This window comes from Geotrypetes seraphini, chromosome 11, assembly GCF_902459505.1.
Source record: "Geotrypetes seraphini chromosome 11, aGeoSer1.1, whole genome shotgun sequence".
In the NCBI taxonomy this organism is placed as follows: domain Eukaryota; kingdom Metazoa; phylum Chordata; class Amphibia; order Gymnophiona; family Dermophiidae; genus Geotrypetes; species Geotrypetes seraphini.
The window spans coordinates 110047667-110068070 of record NC_047094.1 but is presented as its reverse complement, the minus strand read 5'-3'; the positions used below and the strand labels follow the sequence as shown (position 1 = coordinate 110068070).

General features: G+C 45.2%; 1 protein-coding gene across 1 annotated transcript in view; it reads right to left on the bottom strand.

The window, feature by feature from the left end:
* Nucleotides 1–10384, bottom strand: part of B4GALT5 (beta-1,4-galactosyltransferase 5) — a 145902-nt gene extending 135518 nt beyond the window's left edge. Inside the window, exon 1 of the mRNA XM_033963276.1 lies at nt 10038–10384. Within this exon, the coding sequence (XP_033819167.1) occupies nt 10038–10158 (121 nt within the window). The 5' untranslated portion in view covers nt 10159–10384. The remainder of the gene's footprint in view (nt 1–10037) is intronic.
* Between the last annotated feature and the right edge of the window lie 10020 nt (nt 10385–20404).

Below are 20404 nucleotides of genomic sequence, written 5' to 3'. Positions count from 1 at the left end.
ATAGTGTTCCAGGCCATGCACCAACCCCATTCCCCACTTCTACTCCTTCACCGCAAGCAGAGAGGGGAAATTTGCATAGCATCAAATTTGAACCACCAAATTTCCCCATCCCGCCCCACCCAGCTACTTTTTCGTGCCACCCAGCTGAAAAAATTTCTGGGGAGAACACTGTATTTGCATACAATAAAGGAAATGCATGCTAAATATACCTCATGCATATTCTCTGTAGATATCCTGAAAACCTGACTGTCCAGGAGGACTGGGTTGAAAACCGCTGAGCTAGCCTATGCACCGTCACTATATTATGGAACCCTCTTCTCTCTGAGGGGTTCTTTTACTAAGGTGAGGTATAGTGTGGCCTTAGCGCACCCTTGGATCATTTTCACCACAGCAGTACAATGGCCAACTTCTATTTTTTTTTCCATTAATGTTATATCATTGGTGGTCTTAAATCCCACCAAATCTTCCAAAGTGGAATTCAAGGCGCTGATGTATCACAAGCATTACAATAGCAGTGGCAGCAACACAACGTCCATATATAGAGCAGGAAAAGTCCAACTGTGCTCCTAATTTAGGTTTCTTGTATTGCGAAATTTGTGAATTGGTGTATTTGCTTCTTAATCAAAAGCATACATTACAAAAAGTATTCAGTTTTGTGGTAATGTGGAAGTTTACTTCAGAAAGATATCAAATTATATAAATATTTGATTTATAAACAAATGATTCATAACATGTTATTTAAGCTTGAAGCAAACAATTCCACTGTTAAGAAATACAGTACTGTAGTAGTCATATGGTTAAGGTGCATAAGAGACTCCTCTTTACTTGGTGCTCACGTGGCGGCCCCCAGGTCAAAGACACATTTTGGAAAAATGACTTAGTGCATGTGTTTGTCACATAGTAGATTTGCTGGCACGTGTTATTTATCTGTCCATGCTTGATTTTATGTACACTTAACACCACAAGTACCTTCCTTCTTCCCATCTCCTTCCTGTCTCCCCGATACTACCTTCACTAGAACAGAGATCTTCCTTTGTAATCCACCTTCTTTAACTCTTTTACAATCCGCCTTGAACCACAAAGTAATGGTGGAATAGAAATCTCTAATGTAATGTTTATAAATTCAGAAATAAATCTAACAGGGTCCAGGAAGGAGCTCTAGAGCAGTGCTTTTCAACCCAGGCCTGGGGGCATACCCAGCCAGTCGGCTTTCCAAGATATCCACAATGAATTCACACGAAATATTTGCATACCAAGGAAGCAGTGTATGTGACAAGCGGTCACGGACTGGTCACTCGGGCTCTTCCCATACCTTGGTCCCTGCGGACCCTCTAGTCACCAGTCAGTTCGGATGTTCCGGTACCTTGGTCCCCGCGGACCCTCTGGTCATCGGTCAGTTTGGATATTCCAGAACCTTGGTCCCCGCGGACCCTCTGGTCACCAGTCAGTTTGGATATTCCAGTAAACATAGAAACTGACGGCAGAAAAGGGCCACGGCCTGTCTAGTCTGCCCACACCAATGACCCACCCTTACCTACCTCTATGAAGAGATTCCACGTGCCAATCCCATTTTTTCTTAAAATCTGGCATGCTGCTGGCCTCTACTACCCGCAGTGGAAGATCATTCCAGCGATCAATCACTCTTTCGGTGAAGAAATATTTTCTGGTGTCACCGTGAAATTTCCCACCCCTGAGTTTCAGCGGATGCCCTCTCGTTGCCGTGAGCCCCCTGAGAAAAAAGATATCTTCTTCCACCTCGATACGGCCCGTGACATATTTGAACGTCTCGATCATGTCTCCTCTCTCTCTGCGTTCCTCGAGTGAGTATAGCTGCAACTTATCCAGCCGTTCCTCATACGGGAGATCTTTGAGTCCTGAGACCATCAGGGTGGCCATTCGCTGAACCGACTCAACTCTCAGCACATCTTTGCGGTAATGTGGTCGCCAGAATTGTACACAGTATTCCAGTACCTTGGTCCCCCACGGACCCTCTGGTCACCAGTCAGTTCAGATATTCCAGTACCTTGGACCCCGTGGACCCTCTGGTCACCAGTCAGTTTGGATATTCCAGTACCTTGGACCCCGTGGACCCTCTGGTCACCGGTCAGTTCAGATATTCCAGTACCTTGGACCCCGTGGACCCTCTGGTCACCGATCAGTTCAGATATTCCAGTACCTTGGTCCCCGCGGACCCTCTGGTCACCGGTCAGTTCAGATATTCCAGTACCTTGGACCCCGTGGACCCTCTGGTCACCGGTCAGTTTGGATATTCCAGTACCTTGGACCCCGTGGACCCTCTGGTCACCGGTCAGTTTGGATATTCCAGTACCTTGGTCTCCGTGGAGCTAAAGGGTTTGATTTACTGGGGGTTAGGAAGGTGCTAGCATGCATCCCCTCAAGGGTCACTCTGAAGAATCCCTATTATCAAGAACCCCTTTTTGGTCTTTCTATATGCTCTGGGTCTTATCTGCAAATTCCTATTTCTCTGAAAACGAGATTGTTTCCAGATCGACTCCAAATGCAAATGAGGTTGCTTTGCTTGTCCTGCTGGGAAGAGTTTATACCCAGCAGATCTTAGCATATAGCTTCTCAGTGCTGGTCTCCTTCTGGGGCGATAGCGGTTCTACCCCATCACAGCATGCAAATCTTTTTCTTGCATATTCATTGTGGATATTCTGAAAACTCAACTTGTTGGATTGTGTCCCGAGTACAGGATTGTGCAACCTAGTATATGGCTCTCAGCTTCAGAACCACTGTTATAATAAGCAAAGGTAAAAATCTCCCAATAGCTTCAAATGAAGGCTCAAGGCACCAGATCTCCATGTTGACCGAGCTGAAAGGAGGAACAAGTGGGCTGAAAAAAAGAGAAAGCTGTCTGTACACTTCTTCCTCCGTATTTGCGGTTTCAGCATTCAGGGTTTCGATTATTCAGTTTTTAGCTTGCTGGCTCCTCCCCCCAAATTACATCAGCTTGCATAGAGAAATCGCCGATTCCAAGAATTTACAGAGAAAATCGCCAATTCCCAGCACTTTCTTCACCGTGTTTTGCCTCTCCTTCAGGAACAGGCCAGGTCTCCCACCATGATATTCGCGGTTTCACTATATTCACAATGATTTTTAATAGAAAATAGCGAATAACATATGAAAAAGTTATTTGCGGTTTTTCTGCATTTGCGGTTCTGTTAATCCCCTATCACAGCAAATACGGAGGAAGAAGTGTACTTGAATATAATGTGCTTTGAAAAAGGGAGGAGCTAATGAGCATATAAAATAAGAAATGGCGATAGAAAACTAAGACGACCTGCACACAGTTATGTCATATGACCTCTTCTCCCCCGGAAACTCAGCAGCTGCTTTGCCCAAAGATACAACGGAGACAAAAAGGGGTTTGATCTACCCAATTTCTCATCCAAACAGAGATCTATGTAAATGAAGCAAAGAAAATAACGCAGCACCTCACATTTCTGAAATACTGTAATCACTGAATTCTCCCTGCAGTGCGCCCTTTCTGAATAGCTAAATCTAAGCGCCGCGTACTTTCACACTGATTGATCCAGTGGCACTAGTTTTTCAAAGTTATTCTGGAAGAGTAAGAAAAACATATTTTATATACGTTGGCAAATGCCCAGAGAATATTTTTGACAAGTTGAACTGTCAAAATCTTCCAAAGCCGGGGAAAATATGTTTTTCTGTATAACTGATCTTTTGCTCACTTTTGGAGTAGCAGGAAGAATTTGAGGGGTCCCTTTACGCTCGTCTACCATTCTTTTCCTTCTCAAGTCCTCTCTTCTACACATAATCATTACTGCGTGCTTGTCCTTGTGGTAAGGAAAGGGCCATGCCTGGCTGCAACTGCCTTCTTCCACCTTGCTCTTCTGGAGCTGCAGACCCCCTTCCCCGGGACCAAGCAGGCACCACTTCAGCTCCAACAGTGGGTCTTCAACTGAGCTTAGCTGGAGCTACAACTGGAAGACTGGCATCTGCCAGCCAGGAGTGACATTTCAGTCTGATTTTACCACCCTCACCCAATCTTTACCTTCCAAGAATTTATTTTATTGTTTTTACCAAACCACTCCCAAAGCTTGCATCAATATAGCAACAGAATCCAGATCTATAATGTGTCAGTCACCGACAGGGTAGACCGACAATGAGCAGCTGTAGTTCGCACTGGCCCTGCTTTCTGATGCCACTTTTCAGCACTTACTCATTTGTACAGGTGAGGTACTACAATGCATCTCCCACAGGCTGGCTCTAGCCACTGATTCTTTGCAGAACATTCACAATTTGATATCTGTTTTAATTTACGTAAATCCTTCTTTGTGTTGTCATCTGTGGTTACTAACGGCTCAGATCTCATAAGCAAACAAGTTTTATTAGAATCCAGCATTAAATGGCTTGTTAATAGCCTTACTTGCCACATCAAATATGTCACCTTGAGCTTGTATAGGTTTGTGCGACCCACAAATGGAAGATTAGATTAGATACGAGCAATGCCTATCACAAATTTGAGCTTTTTTTTTTTTTTTTTTAAATAATGCAGAATATTTTTTTAATTGTTAAATAGGAGGCAGGACATACCAGGAAAACTAAACAGTTTATTTATGAGATTCAAGCTGCAGAGGAGCAGCCTCATACAGCAGCAGAGAAACAGGTAAGCCCAGTTCAAATCCCACCTTGGCTCCTTGTGATCTTGGCCAAGTTATTTAACCCTTCATCACCTAAATACAGCTTAAGATTGTGAGACTTCCAGGGACAGGGAAATACCTAGAGTACATAAATGTAATTCACCTTGAGCACCCAAGCGAAGAAATCCTTATATAGGAAATCAGACATGGGAAAAAAAAAAAAAAGAATGCAAAGACCTCGACACACCAAAACAGAATCTAACCAAAGACAATTATACAATAACCTAGTCAGGTTCTAATCATTTCAGCTGTTTGACTCACAACGTCGGAAGCCTGGAGAGATCGGCAGTCTGATGTGAGGCACAGGCATTTGAAATGATAAATCCGGATTGTAAAAGCTTGTGAACCCCTGAGGAAGCTGGAAACAGTGAAACGGCTGAGCTCCCGTAGGGTTAAGTGCTTTTATTTACAGTCTGACTATTGGGATTTGGTCAGCATTTATTAATTAATAAGCCTGACATGGGTTTTCGGTGAATTTGTGATGATATTCATACCCCATAAGGCATCTGTCAGTTGGGGTGTCTGGGTGTTTCAAATTCACAGATCCCTGTTTTGAGCAGGGCTGTGGAGTCGGTAGATAAATGTTCCGACTCCGACTCCTCAGTTTTTTGTATTTCAGACTCTGACTCCGACTCCAGGTACCCAAAATTTCCTCCGACTCCTCGACTCCGACTCCACAGCACTGGTTAATTTTCAGATCGTTAAAATGGAATGTCAAGTTGAGAGAAATGAGCATTTTCGACACCACCTTCTTTTTGCTTTTAATCAAGGTTCTAAGGCCGCAGAAGCTGCTCGCAACATTTCTGCTGTGTATATAGTGGGTGCTATAGCTGAAAGAATCGCTCGTGATTGGTATGCCAAGTTCAAAAATGGAGTCGGTAGATAAATGTTCCGACTCCGACTCCTCAGTTTTTTGTACTTCTGATTCAGACTCCGACTCCAGGTACCCGAAATTTCCTCCGACTCCTCGACTCCGACTCCACAGCCTGGTTTTGAGTGATATCAGCATATCTGGTTTTGCTACACTTGTCTCAGTGCATATATGGCATTTGGATCAGAGTTGAGTAAGTTTTTGCTCCAATTCATTTTGTTCTAATCATTTCAGCAAACAATTATTTAGAACTTTTTTTCTTTCATACAAATTCGCAATAGAATCTAAAACATGGGTGTCAAACTCAAGGCCTATGGGACTAATCTGGTCCACCTGTTCGTTTTATGCATCCCACAGTCCGATGCCCCCAGTGTTATCTTGTGACCGGCATGCAGCGGCTCCTCGCGCGTCCCGCGCCTCATTCAGAAGCATTCCCTCCGACGTTGCGACGTTAGAGAGAAGGCTTCCGGTTCAGGTACAGGACACACAAGGAGCCGCTGCACATGGCTTCATGCACACTGCGGCTGTGAGGAGGAGGGAGCTGGCCACAAGATAACACCGAGGGGCATCGGAACGCAGACCACATAAAACAGCCAGGTTGGAGCTGGCCAGAAGTTAAGACACCCGCCGGAGGGAGGCACAGCATGGAGGGAGGGAAACAACAATGGTAGGGGGAATGAGGTTTATTTTCAATTTAGTGTTTGAATTGTGTCAATTTTGAGAACTTTAATCTGCTGTCTATCTGCTCAGGAAGAAATATATTTGTTTCTTTTTCTCTGGGGGTTGTACTGCATGCAGAGTCTTGAATCTTAGGTTTCTTTTTTATATATTAATACTTTTAATTTCTGGTCCTGTATTTGCATAAGGGTTATCTGTGTTCTGGTAGGAATGTTGAGAAGAATATATTATGCTTTGTGTAGTTTAATTTTGTGGTTAATAAGATTATATTGTGTGTGTTTATATGAAAAATGAATGGAAAAAATGGTGTTATAATTAGTACTATTATGGGGGCAGGTCTCGGGCAGAGATTGGGTGGGGTCTTAGCCTGTGTTTTGGATTTCGGCCTCTTAATGTGATTGAGTTTGATACCCCTGGTCTAAAAAATTATCTTCCCTCATTCTTACCCCATGAAAAAGACACTTCTGTCAAAAAGAACTATAAAGAGTTAAAACTAACTAACCTATTGTACGTCAGAATGAAACTCCTCTGTTTGGAACAGAATTAGATGAACTATGAAAAAGTAAATAGCTCCACACTATCCTGTACTGACTTGACCCAAAATGGAGATGACAGATCAGATCTTTATCACTCTATGGAGAAGTTTACACCAAACTGAAAGCACAACTAAATAATTGGCCTAATCTGTGCCAATAACTGGCAATTTTCCCACCTCATAATTGACACAAATTAAAAGTTACATGCACAACTTTGAAAAATGTAATTCTATAAAAAGTATGCGCCAGTTCTAGTGCGTGAATTCAAAAGGGCGTGGGTGGATCACAGGCGTTCCCCAAAGTTATGCATTTTATTTTGAGCAGGAACCATCTCTTGCATGTTTAACGTAGAGCACTGCACCATTTGGCGCAGCCATGTAGGCCCGATTTTAGCTAGCCTAAAAAGTTACGCAACGTATTGGCGCTTAGCACGATTCTATAAAAAGTACACACCTTGTAGAATCACACTACGTGCTGTTCTAGTCAGCACTGGTTTTTTGGAGGCTAGTATATACAGAATCAGATCCATCACTATAAATGCTCAATACAGAAACAGAGAAAAAAGCAAATAATAACCAAGTGGTCTATCCAAGTCTGCCCATCTGTGCGCCGAACATACAAACATTTGAAAAGCACAAGGAAGGCATTCCTCAATTCTGGAAAATGCTCATAATAAAATTGTCCAGAGAATTCAACCCCTGCGCAATAGATACCAAGCTATCAATTGCTTTCAGACAAGAATACTAATCTGTGCGTTCTACCCAGTGGCATAGCAAAGGGGCGGTGGCGCCCTCCTCTCCACTCCCTGCCACCCTCGCGCCCTCCCTTCCAACCCTCGTACCTCTTAAAATCTCCGCCAGTGCAAGCAGCTTCTTCAACCCGTTGCTGGTGCTGGCTTTTCCTCCAACATCGCTTCCTGGCCCCGCGACCCGGAAGCAATTTCAGAGGGAGCCAAGCCAGTGGCGCAGGGGGTAGAGAGGTCTCGTGAAGGTTGCCATGGGATCGCGCAGCAGTCATTTTTTTCACTACAAAGACTGCTGGGCAGGAGCATATAGGGATTGCTCCTGCCCTGCCTCATCGCTGGACCACCGGGACCTGAGGTAGTCCTGCAGGGGGAGAGCAGTGGACTAGTTGCACAAAGTCACAAGGAGGGAAGGATTGACGGCAGCTCTGGCTCCATGCACCACTGGACCACCAGAGCAGTATTGGAGGCCCACGGTGGGTGCGGGATGCAGTTACCTCAAATATAAACCTAGACCCCCATTTTTGGGCTCAAAAATCTTGCTTTATATTCGAGTATATACAGTCCATTGTGCAAGAAATGCACATATACACAGTCAACAGCATATACTCACAGTTTGGCAAAATGGTGCATGCCCCCTCCCTTCATTCATGGGTGTTTCAGTGGGGTGGAGGGAAGGGGGGACTTTGCGGGGAGAGGTATGGTAAAGTGGGTCTCGGTATGTAACAGGATATATGTCGAATGTGGAGAAGTACACATTGTTTATCATTTATTAAACTTAATATACCGCCTGCATTGCAACGCAATTCAAGGCAGTTTACAATAAAAACAATTTAAAACAAAAACAAGACTAGAACACAATGAAAAATAATGAGATATTTTTTACTGGACAAACTTTTAAACATTTTTTGACTAGCATTTGGAGCCCAAAGCTAATTTCTCAGATGCTGTCCTACCTGGTCCAAAAAATGTGTTAAGTTAGTCCTATAAAAAGACATTACCTTATTTTCTATTTTGGTTTTATTTGAATTAATATATAAATGATGCACTGTCGGCCATAACTGTGTGTGTGTATAGATCTTGCAGATGTTTGATCTGTATGGGAAATGCTGGGAAGAGTTGGGTGGATGGGAGTCAGGTATGAAGGTATTAGGAGAATAGAATGCGTGGGGGGGGGGGTGAGGACAGACAGACCTTCCCTAATATGCATTATCAGAAAGAAAAATAAAACCCACCTACGGCTAGAATTACGGTACTTTCTTAATCTTGTACCTACAGAGGGGCTGCTACCTTTCGCTTTTGTGAGCTACGCCTAATATCAGCAGGAAATGTTCACAGGCCCTGCCCCCTCCTCCTGGGTGGGCCTCCTGAGACTGGAAAGCCCAGGCAAGGCACTGGGGAGCCTGAGGGAACACAGTAGCTGCTGCCGCCTTCATGCTTTGGTTGAGCAGAGCAGGAAATGGATGAGAGGAGGGTAAAGATCTGCTACTTTGGTTCTCATCATCTCGGAGATCATGTGAATTTGGACGCACTGAAATGCGGCCCTACTGAATACAAGTTTAGGAAACACATCATAAAAGAGAGAAGAAGAATGTGCAGCTAAAGATGAGCTCATCCCTCTTCCAGGAAATGTCCCCATTCAGCCCATGGCGTTGGCAAATCAGAGAACAGCGCCACATAATGTAGGTTTATCGGTACCGAACGATGCCCCCACGCCAGATTGTCAAACTAATAGAATATTTGGGGCCAATATATATATATTTTTAAACATAAAAAGGCTGATCCCTTAGAACAAAATCCTCTGTTCTAAGGGGCTCAGTAATATGGCAAGCAGGTGCGCAGGGTCTCCAGGCAATATGCACGCACATAGGTTTGTGAGACAAATATTCACATTTTATTATTTTTTTTTATCTACATGAATGAATGAATGAAAGCTTAGGCAGAACTGCAGTCAGCTAGCAAGAGGACTTCAGAAGCATCAGGCCGCCTAACGGAGGCTGCGATCGCTCCCCCCCCCCCCCCTCCCTTTGCATCCTTCTCTCCAAGATCCATCCGGATCGGAGCCCCTTTCCCAGCCGAGCTCGGCTCCTAGTGGCAGGAATCGCCCCCCCCCCCCCAACACCGCTACACCATTTTAAACCCTGACTCAACCATTCATTCTGCGGCTGCCGCAGGGGAAGGGGGAGGGGACACTGCTGATCTTGGAGGGGGGGGGGCTCAGCCTTGCAGGTATTTTCAAAGATCCAGCACGGGCCCCGATCCTACACCCCTCAGTGTGTGTGTGGTGAGGAGAGGAAGAGAATACGAGCCCCAATTTCGTTCCCCTCGAGTAGGGGGAGGGGGGGCAGAGGCACCGTTAATTTGAAAAGCGCCGCCCAGGGAAGGGAGGCAACAGATCTGTGTGAAGGGCAGCCATAGGCGATCTCCCCCCATCCGCCCAAACTCCTTCACACCCCCCCCCAAAAAAAAAAAAAAAAAAAAACCAACAACCCTGTAAAATGAGATGAAGGGAAACGGTATCTTACCTACACCGGGCGCCACATAGATGAAATAAAGGAAGGACGAGGACAGGGAGAAGAGGAATAAGAGGGCCAGCATGGAGCGGTTCGGGATCCGCAGAATTCTCAGCATCCTACACGTCTTCATTGAATTAATTCAATTAAAACAAAAATTACCGAGAAGAAATGATAATAACTTAAAAAAATAAATCAAATTAAAAAAAAATAAATAAATAAAACCCTAAAGGGGAAGAAAAAAAAAATCCACCGGTGCAGAACGGAGACAGCAAGAGCTACCGCTGAGGCAGGAAAAAGGAAGCCGGCGGAGCCCCCTCACGACCTCCACACCAGCCGCACCGACGTGACGATCGAGCGCGGCGAGCCCAAACCTCGTGAAGGGAGAAACCACAGCCCAGGCTCCGCCCCCCTCTCCAACTCCCCCCCAAGCCCCCACCGCCACAGGCCATGCTGGGCGGGGCTTCCGAGTCCCCGCCTCCAGCCGGTGGGGGGGGCGGAGCGGCGTCGCCCAATTCCCGCCTCCCAATTCGCGCTTCCAGGCGGAGGGGGCGGAGGGCGTTGCCGAGCCCCCGCCTCCGGCGTGACGTAAGGGGCGGAGCGGCGCCTGGGAATTCACGCCCCTGGCGACGAGGCTGGACAAGGGGGTCGGGGAGTCGCCAGGGGGGTAGTAGCGAGGTGTGGTGGAAGGAGGCATTTCTTGCTCTTACGTCCGCGGAATTTCCTGTTCAGGCCTGCTTACGAGAAAGGTTCATGCATCAACCTTTATTTCCGTGCATTCAACTGCTAGACCAACCTAGCAACCATGCTTGCTTTTAATCCAGGCATAGAAAAGGGACTTGTGCAGAAATCCGGCAATTCTTTGCAAACCGCAGAGCGTTATTTTCTGGTTCTGATCTCCATGACGTTAGTTAGTAGGTATATTGGAGAAGAAAACCTGTGCAAGCTCTGATTCAAAAAGAAACGAAGAGGATGCACGGGACACGGGAGTTTTGCAGAGATCGGGAGGTGCCTTGTGCTCGTTTAAATTCCCTATGTACATAATCGGGCTTTTCTCACTTAGGAGGATTTCTTTCTTTTTTTTCTTAGACCATTTTACAGACAACACATAATTTAGAAAGAGTAGTATAAGTCGAGATACAGTAGGTTTAAGTATCAGAGCTACTGTACACTAATTTACAATAGGTACTTTTGGTGTGGAACTTAGACCAGGGGTGTCAAAGTCCCTCCTCGAGGACAACAATCCAGTCAGGTTTTCAGGATTTCCCCAATGAATATGCATGAAATCTATTTGTATGCACTGCTTTCATTGTATGCTAATAGATCTTATGCACATTCATTGAGGAAATCCTGAAAACCCAACTGAATTGTGGCTCTCAAGGAGGGACTTTGACACCCCTGACTTAGACGTATGGCCTAGTTGGTGAGACTATTAGGGCAGTGGTTCCCAACCCTGTCCTGGAGGACCACCAGGCCAGTCAGGTTTTCAGGATAGCCCTAATAAATATGCATGAAGCAGATTTGCATGCCTGGCACCTCCATTATATGCAGATCTCTCTCATGCATATTCATTAAGGCTATCCTGAAACCTGATTGGCCTGGTGGTCCTCCAGGACAGGGTTGGGAACCACTGCCCTAATAGTCTCACCAACTAGGCCATACATCTAAGGGAACTACTGTATTAGGGTTCTTTAAAGCTTGGTCTTTTCATGGAGCTGGGTTTGTGAAGAGGAAGGTTTCGTGGTTTTAGTTCTCTAATGGTGGAGGGATACAGTTCCATAGTTTGAGCATGAAATATGAGTAGGCATGCCTACAGGCTGATTCTGTTTTCAGCACACTTCCCGGGGAACAGTCGTCTTTCTTTTTGGGACCTTAACAGCTTGGGTTATAGATTGGTAGCTTGGGAATCATGTAACCTGGTATCACTTTCTAGAACAGGGGTAGGGAACTCCGGTCCTCGAGAGCCATATTCCAGTCGGGTTTTCAGGATTTCCCCAATGAATATGCATGAGATCTATTTGCATGCACTGCTTTCAATGCATATTCATTGGGGAAATCGGCTCTCGAGGACCAGAGTTCCCTACCCCTGTTCTAGAAGGTTTGGATAGCCAGGACTAGGGCTTTGAAGATGCAGCATTTCTTGATAGGTAGAGTTGGATATCGTCTTCGAATGAATGGATTCAAATTTGGTGTTTTTCTGCAATGTCGATTACTGGTCAGATTTGGAGGCAATGCCCGTTGCTCTACCTTCAAAGCAGAGGCAGGAATTGGGAGATGCTGCTCCGTCCCCAGCGGCTGGAAGCATGGGATTCCCGCCCTTGCTCGCTCTGGAGGCGACTAGTGGTCTGACATATATGGTGAAAAGTAGTGGAGATAGTAAAGCATCCTGCGGCACTCCATAGTTAAGTGGTTTTGGTTTAGATATGGTTTGTCCTATCTGTACTTATTTATAAACGATCTGGAAATTGGAAGGACGAGTCAGGTGATTAAATTTGCAGATGACACTAAACTGTTCAAAGTTGTTAAAACGCATGCGGGTTGTGAAACATTGCAGGCAGACCTTAGGAAATTGGAAGGCTGGGCGTCCAAGTGGCAGATGAAATTTAATGTGGACAAATGCAAAGTGATGCATATTGGGAAGAATAACCCAAATCACAGTTACCGAATGCTAGGGTCCACCTTGTGGGTTAGCGCCAAAAAAGCAAACAAGATGCTAGGAATTATTTAAAAGGGATGGTTAAGAACATAAGTATTGCCTCTGCCGAGTCAGACCATAGGTCCATCGTGCCCAGCAGTCCGCTCCCGCGGCAACCCCCCAGGTCAATGACCTGTAAGTGATCCTTTACTAAGACATTTTATCCTGTACTCCTCTAATTATACCCTTCAATCCCCTTTTCCTTCAGGAACTCGTCCAATCCCTTTTTGAAACCCAAAATCGTACTCTACTCTACCACCTCCTCTGGAAGCGCATTCCAGGTATCCACCACCCTCTGAGTGAAGAAGAACTTCCTAGCATTTGTTCTGAATCTATCTCCCTTCAATTTTTTTGAGTGCCTTCTTGTTTTTGTTGCCCCCGCCAGTCTGAAGAATCTGTCCCTCTCTACCTTCTCTATACCCTTCATGATCTTGTAAGTTTCTATCATGTCCCCTCTAAGTCTCCGCTTTTCCAAGACTAAAGATATAATGCCTCTGTATCGCTCCTTGGTGCGACCTCACCTGGAGTATTGCATTCAATTCCGTTTCCTTATCTCAAGAAAGATATAGCGGCGCTTGAAAAGATTCAAAGAAGAGCAACCAAGATGATAAAGGGGAAAGAACTCCTCTCGTATGAGGAAAGACGAAAAAGGTTAAGGCTCTTCAGCTTGGAAAAGAGAGGGGAGATATGATTGAAGTCTACAAAATCCTAAGTGGAGTAGAATGGGTATAAGTGGATTGATATTTCACTCAATCAAAAATTACAAAGACTAGGGGGACAATCGATGAAACTGCAGGGAAATACTTTTAAAACCAATAGGAGGAAATATTTTTTCACTCAGAGAATAGTTAAGCTCTGGAATGCGTTGCCAGAGGTTGTGGTAAAAGCAGATAGTGTAGCTGTTTTTAAGAAAGGTCTGGACAAATTCCTGGAGGAAAAGTCCATAGTCTGTTAAGACATGGGGGAAGCCTCTGCTTGCCCTGGATCGGTAGCATGGAATGTTGCTAATCTGGGTTTTGGCCATGTATTAGTGACCTGGATTGGCCACTGTGAGAACGGGCTAATGGGCTTGATGGACCATTGGGAGAGGATATTCTAATTCATTGGTGAAGTCAGTTTCCAATAGAAAATCCCCTGTTTCTTGCAGTATCTTTTCTGTTTTCTAAGAGTGTCAGATGCTCATGAGTAGGGTACTTTGATTTATAGGCATTGGGTCTTAAGTACTAAACTGGATATGGAAAAAGGCATTTTGAAGCGGAGGAGTAACCTTAGGGTTAGTGCCGTGGGCTGAGACTGGCAAATTGGGTTCAGTTCCCACTGTGGCTCCTTGTGTCCCTGAGAAAGTCACTTAATGCTCTATTGCCCCAGGTACAAAAAGCCACCCCCTCTTTTACTAAGCTACGGTAAAGGTTTCTACCATGGCCTGGGGCACTAAATTCTCCAGCGTGCTTTGATGCTCATATACCTTTAGCACCCCAGTTAAAAGAGGGCCTTAGATTCTGAGTCCACTGACAGAGAAAGTACCTATATATGATAAATGTAAGCTACTTTAGTTAACATCTTCTAATATAATAAAGCCCTAAGCGCGCATGCGCACTCCCAACTGCGTGCTCCCGTTTTCCATGCGCTGTAGGGTCCCGCAGGTAGGAGTGCGCATGCACGCGGCGGCACAGAGCCTGTCAGCCGCCGCGGCTCTTGCCGTCTGAAGGATGTGAACTGGCCAGGGCGACGTCAGTGGGGGCCAGAACAGACTTTAATTCCTGCCTCCCAGGCTTCTCCTCCTGCTCCGGCTGGGCCCGCATAAAAAAAACAAAAACCCCCAGAGCTCGCTTCGGGTCCGGCAAGGGCTGCGGGTCCTGAAACCTTCCGATTCAAGCAGCGTCTGCAGCACTCTACACACACTGCTTCGGGGCCTTCTACTGCCCTGATTTGCTGGGCAGTAGAAGGCCCTGAAGCAGCAGTGTTTAGAGTGCTGCAGACGTTGCTGGAATCGGAAGGTTTGTCGGGACCGCAGGAAGGGAAGGGGGAGGCCGTAAGGGACTAAGGACGCCGGTCAGACCGCGGGAAGGGAAAGGGGGGGTAGGGGAAACGCTGCTTCTGCACAGGGAAGTGGTGTGCGGGGAGGGAAATGGAGGGGGAGGGAATGCTGCTGTGGCTGCTGCACAGGGAAGTGGTGGGAGAGAAATGCTGCTGCATAGGAGGCAGGGAAAGAGACAGATAGATAGAAAGAAAAGAAGAAAGACACAGGGGCAGGGAGAGACACAGAAAGACAGACAGACAAAGGGGGCCAGGGGAGAGAGACAGACAGCGGGAGGGAGAGAGAGACAGAAATAAAGACACACAGACATATATTCTAGCACCCGTTAATGTAACGGGCTAAAATACTAGTAACATAAGAATTGCCAAACTGGGACAGACCAAAGATCCATGAAGTCCAGTATCCTGTTTCCAACAGTGGCCAACCCAGGACCCAATACTTAGCTAGATCCGAAGAAGCAAAACAGATTCTATGCTGCTTATCCTAGGACTAAGCAGTGGATTTCCCTCAAGCCATCTCAATAATGTCCTATGGCCTTCTCTTTTAGGAAATTTTCCAAACCTTTTTTAAACTCCGCTGACTAATTTCATCCACATTCTGTGGCAATATATCAAATCCCTTTCCTTTATTATTTCATTACTGTAGTTCTATACCATTTCCCTGAGCAACAGGTATTCAGGGTAGTTAACAACATCCCTAATAGAACAGTACATAAACAAACATGAAAATCAAAGAACATTTCCCTGCATCAAAGGGAAGTTAAACACGAGAAGCAAGTAATTACAGTCCATAACTAAAATAGTCCCACCCAAACATAATCAGAACATCCCATAACCCACTACTGGATCCATGACTTGGACTGGTCTGTGTTGAAAACAGGATACTGGGTTATTGTCTGACTCAGTAAGGCAATTCTTATATTCCTCTGAAGGAGGGAAGAGTAACTCAGGGACTATGAAAAGGTGTAGAGCAGCGTTCTTCAACCTTTTGACACCTAAGGACCGGCGGAAATAAAATAATTATTTTGTGGACCGACACCAGTCCGCGGACCGGCAGTTGAAGAACACTGGGCTAAGTCGTGGGCCAGGTCCCACCCAATCTCAGCCCCAGACCCCGCCCCCATAATAAAACTAATTATAACACCATTTTTTAAATTCATTTTTAATATATACACACACACAATATAATCGTATTAACAACACATAATGGTTAACCACAAAATTAAACTACACAAAGCACACTGTATGTTTCTCAATATTCATTCCTACCAGAATACAGGACCAAAAATTAAAAGTACTAATATATACAAACAAACCCTAAGATGCAAGACTCTGCATGCAGTACAACCCCAGAGGAAGAGAAACAAATGCATTTCTTTCTGAACAGACAGCAGATGTAAATCAATCACTAAATTAAAAAATAAAATCATTCCCCCTACCGTTGTTGTCTCCCTTGCCTTCTGGCCTGCTCCCACCTGGCCATTTTATGCCCTCCCTCCCCCTCCCACTCCCCCCCCCCCCCGGTGTTATCTTCAGGCCAGCTCCCTCTTCCTCAGTGCTGCAGTACACAAAGCCGTGGGCAGCGGCTCCTTGCATGTCCCATGCCTCATCTGGAAGCCTTCCCTCTGATGTTGCGACATCAGAGAGAAGGCTTCTGGTTCAGGCGCAGGACGCGCATAGCAGCCTCTGCCCCTGGCTTTGTGCACTGCAGCACTGAGGAAGAGGGAGCCAGCCCAAAGACAATGCCGAAACGATCGCACCATGGACCGGCAGGAAATTTATACAGACCGGTGGTTGAAGAACACTGGTGTAGAGTATATTACAGGAAAGTATCCTGTTCCAGCTGTGGAAGTAATATGTCTCTATCTGCCCTTTGGAAGTAAAACCCGGATATCTGAATCCATCCTCTTTTTTTCCTGGAGCCATATGGTAACCCTAGGGCAGGGGTGTCCAATGTCGGTCCTCGAGGGCTGCAATCCAGTCAGGTTTTCAGGATTTCCCCAATGAATATGCATTGAAAGCAGTGCATACACATAGATCTCATGCATATTCATTGGGGAAAATCCTGAAAACCCGACTGGATTGCAGCCCTCAAGGACCGACATTGGACACCCCTGCCCTAGGGTAAAGGATAGACATATATATTTGTTAGCTTTAAAAAATCTAGTACTTGTTAAACTTAATTAATGCAAGTTAACCTATGAATTAATGCATATTAAGTTGATTTGTGTGTATTAGAAATGCACATTTAAAAAAAACATTAAATGAATGTGTGAAACAAATAAAAAAATGTATAAAAATCAGAGAAAACTCCAAACTGAAAACAAAGTGCAAAATGTTTGTCCTGTGCAACTCCTTAGTAAAGGAAACTCTGGAATGATGGGACATAGGATGAAGGTGAAAGGGAATAGGTTCAGAAATAAACTCAGAAAATATGGCTGCCTCAAGTTCCCATGTCGATCTTGCAAGACTACGGGAACTCACAAGACTGATGCAAAAATTTGAGGCAGTCATTTTTGATAGCGGATCTGCATAGGGCAGGAGCGTAAGAAGATCGCTCCTGCCCCGCTTTACCACTGGTCCACCAGGGCTTTTAAGGTAAGCTGTGGAAGGGTCCAGGAGGTGGGGTAGATAACCGAATCTGCGAATCCTAAACCCAAGAATAAGGAGGGGAGGAGTGTCTATGAATTCAAGACAGCTTGGGACAAGTATGTTGGAGAGGATAGTAGATGGCATGGTTAGGCAGACTAGATAAAAATCATCTGGCCTATGTTTCTAAGAGGTAAACAGAAACTCTTACCACTAGGGATAGGCATTCATTTAAAATTACACAGGAAATTTAAGCAACATTTCATATCATCTTAAAACCAAAACATAAGGAATTAAAACCCCTCAAATGCTGAGTTTATTCCATCTCTATAAAGATGTACATGTTGGGACTGGCAACCCCTCTCCAGTTATTATCTGAATTACCTTGATCATTACCCAACCCAACTGCAACCCCATCCTATCAACAATGCAACATCCCTCTGACTCCCTCCAATCCTTCCCTAAATGTCAGCAACACTCCTCTCCCCCTATAAAAGAGGTATCTGATCTTTCTTCACCCCTCCTGATTCTAGTCATGGCTCTTTATGAGACTCACTGGTAAGAGAAGGAACAATCACACGTTGCTCCTGACCATTACTGCACCAAGTTCAAAATGTCATCCTTGATCCCTAGTGGTAACCTCCACTAGGGATTAAGTTGCTAAATGAATGTGTGAGGGAGGATTTGATACCGGAACCTGGGAGATGAGGGAAGGAAGATGCTGTCAAGAAAGACTGAAGTGGATTGAGTGATGATTTGAGGGGATCAGGGGTGGGTCAGCTGACAATCGGGATGTTTAGGTTTCTATGCTTGGCAGCCCTAATGAAAGTACACTGAAACAAAAACAAAATGGAAAATGCCACAAGCAAAACAAGGAAGTGAAAAACAAAGAAGGAGCACAGGTACAAACCACACAAGGGGCAGGAAAAAAAAACAAACCCACACACAAAGGGGCCTTCAAGTTCAGGGCAATAAAACTTCAATTTATTGATGGACCCGACACAGGTCGTATTTTGGCATTTCCACCTGCATCAGAGGTCAGTCATTGAAATGATAGATAGATAAATTAAATGATCCCTCATAAAATTATACTAATATTGTGAAATAGGAACTAGAATGTCTGAAGAGAGTCTGGTAACATATCCATTTGTGTCAGTGTCATACCAAGCTTGAAACCACATGCAAACAAAGGGGAAATGTACTTTACGCATGGATAAACCAACTCTTTCTTGACCCAACAGCTTCTCTTGTGGGCTCAATTGGAACAAATATTTATACGGCCATGGTGCCATAAGCCTTCATTTACAACAAGAAAATGAAGACAATTTTTAATGTCTACGCACCCCTTTTGTCCACATCATACTCTGGATCCTGTAGAAAAGAGGTACTCAAGCATTACAATACATATGTCTGGGCAGGGGCTACTGTCATCTTTCACTTAGCAAAATTATTTTTGAAGACACAAAAAAGCATAGTCAGTATTAACTTTGTAGAGGAGTATGTGGTGGAGACTGCAATATCCTGAAAAGCATTGTTTACTTGTCTCTCACAAGCTTTATCTCCAAGGAAATCTCTAGAAGCTCCCAAGTGTGAACTGTGCCTGAAAAACTATACTGTAAACTGCAGTCTCTCTGAAAGTCCGTAACATGCAGTTAAAAAAAGCCTATAGTTCTGTGCATGACACATTGCTATCAGATTTATCACACATGCTTTTGCCAGTCCTTGGAATTTGAAAGACCTTTAACCTCCAAGGGAATACAGAAACAGCAGCTGCAAAATGTGAATCGGAAGGAAAGAAATGGATCCAGCCTGCCTGCACTCATCCATGCAGTATCTGAAGACACTCAGGCACGGATTCTATAAATGGCACCTAGTAGTGTAGGCGCTGTTTAAAATCAACCGCCAGGCGCCTAAGCAGACTTTGGTGTCGCTAAGCATCCTAGACGTAGGCGCTTCTCCATTAGGCCAGATTTTCACACGCCTAATTGAGCGGCACCTATGTTGGACAGAATTGGGGGTTAGGGTGTGATAGTATGTAATGATTTTAAGATGGCCAAACAGGTTGAAAAGGCAGCGATGAAAGCTAGAAGGATCCTTGGGTGCATAGGGAGAGGAATGGCTAATAGGAAAAAGGCCCCCAATAATGCACAGTTTACAAAATAATTTCAAGGGTTGTATTAACCATCAATAACTCCACTGTAAATAGCTGTAAAAAAGATCCCGAGAGCTAGTCTCGACGGGCGACTATAACAGTGGGCTGGATGGCCCCAAGTTGGTCGCCCGTGGTGAGACGGCTTGGAGGGAGGTAATAAGGAATAGTGGGGGAGAGGAGGTAGGTGAGGAGGAAGAGCATTTCCCGCCGGATGGCAGGAGGTAATTGGCTGCAAGAAGGGAAGCAGGGCATGATGGGTGGGGGATATAGTCTTCATGCCTCCGAGGAACAGTGTGCTTCCCGGTCCCTTGGAGGCAACTTTCCCTCCCACTCTCCCCTTATGTTTATTGGGTTCGCTGGGGAGATTAGGGGTTTTAGGGTTGTCACAGCGGCGGTAATCCCGAGCTACAAGGTTTTGGCTCATCCAAAGATGAGCGGGTATTTGGTAGTCAGCTCAGTTGAGTGGCGATGAGGAGGGTCAGGTGACCCTGAAAAGGGGGGTCATGGAAGTCCATGCCTACCCCCTAGGCTCATCAGGGGATGAGCAGTTAAGGGAAAATGAGCTCAGGTGAGCGAATCTGCATGGATGCAGGTGGCATTGAATAGGGCATGGGGGTCCATGCCACCCCCTAGGCTCTTGTTGAGGTAGTGGAGTCAGGAGTATACAATTTGATGGCACGGAATGGGGTATGGAGGTCCATGCCACCCCCTAGGCTCTTGCTGATGTGGCAGAGTCAGGGGTATATCATTTTGAGTGCTTATCAAATTGCAATGTTTTGAAGCTCGGGAAATGAAGCAATTGTTGATTGCTTATTGGTTGTCCCCAATAAACAAAGCTGCGGCCTGTTTTTACCATCAATAAAGTGTCTGTGGTTTATTTATTGTCCACATTATTGCTCTGATTAT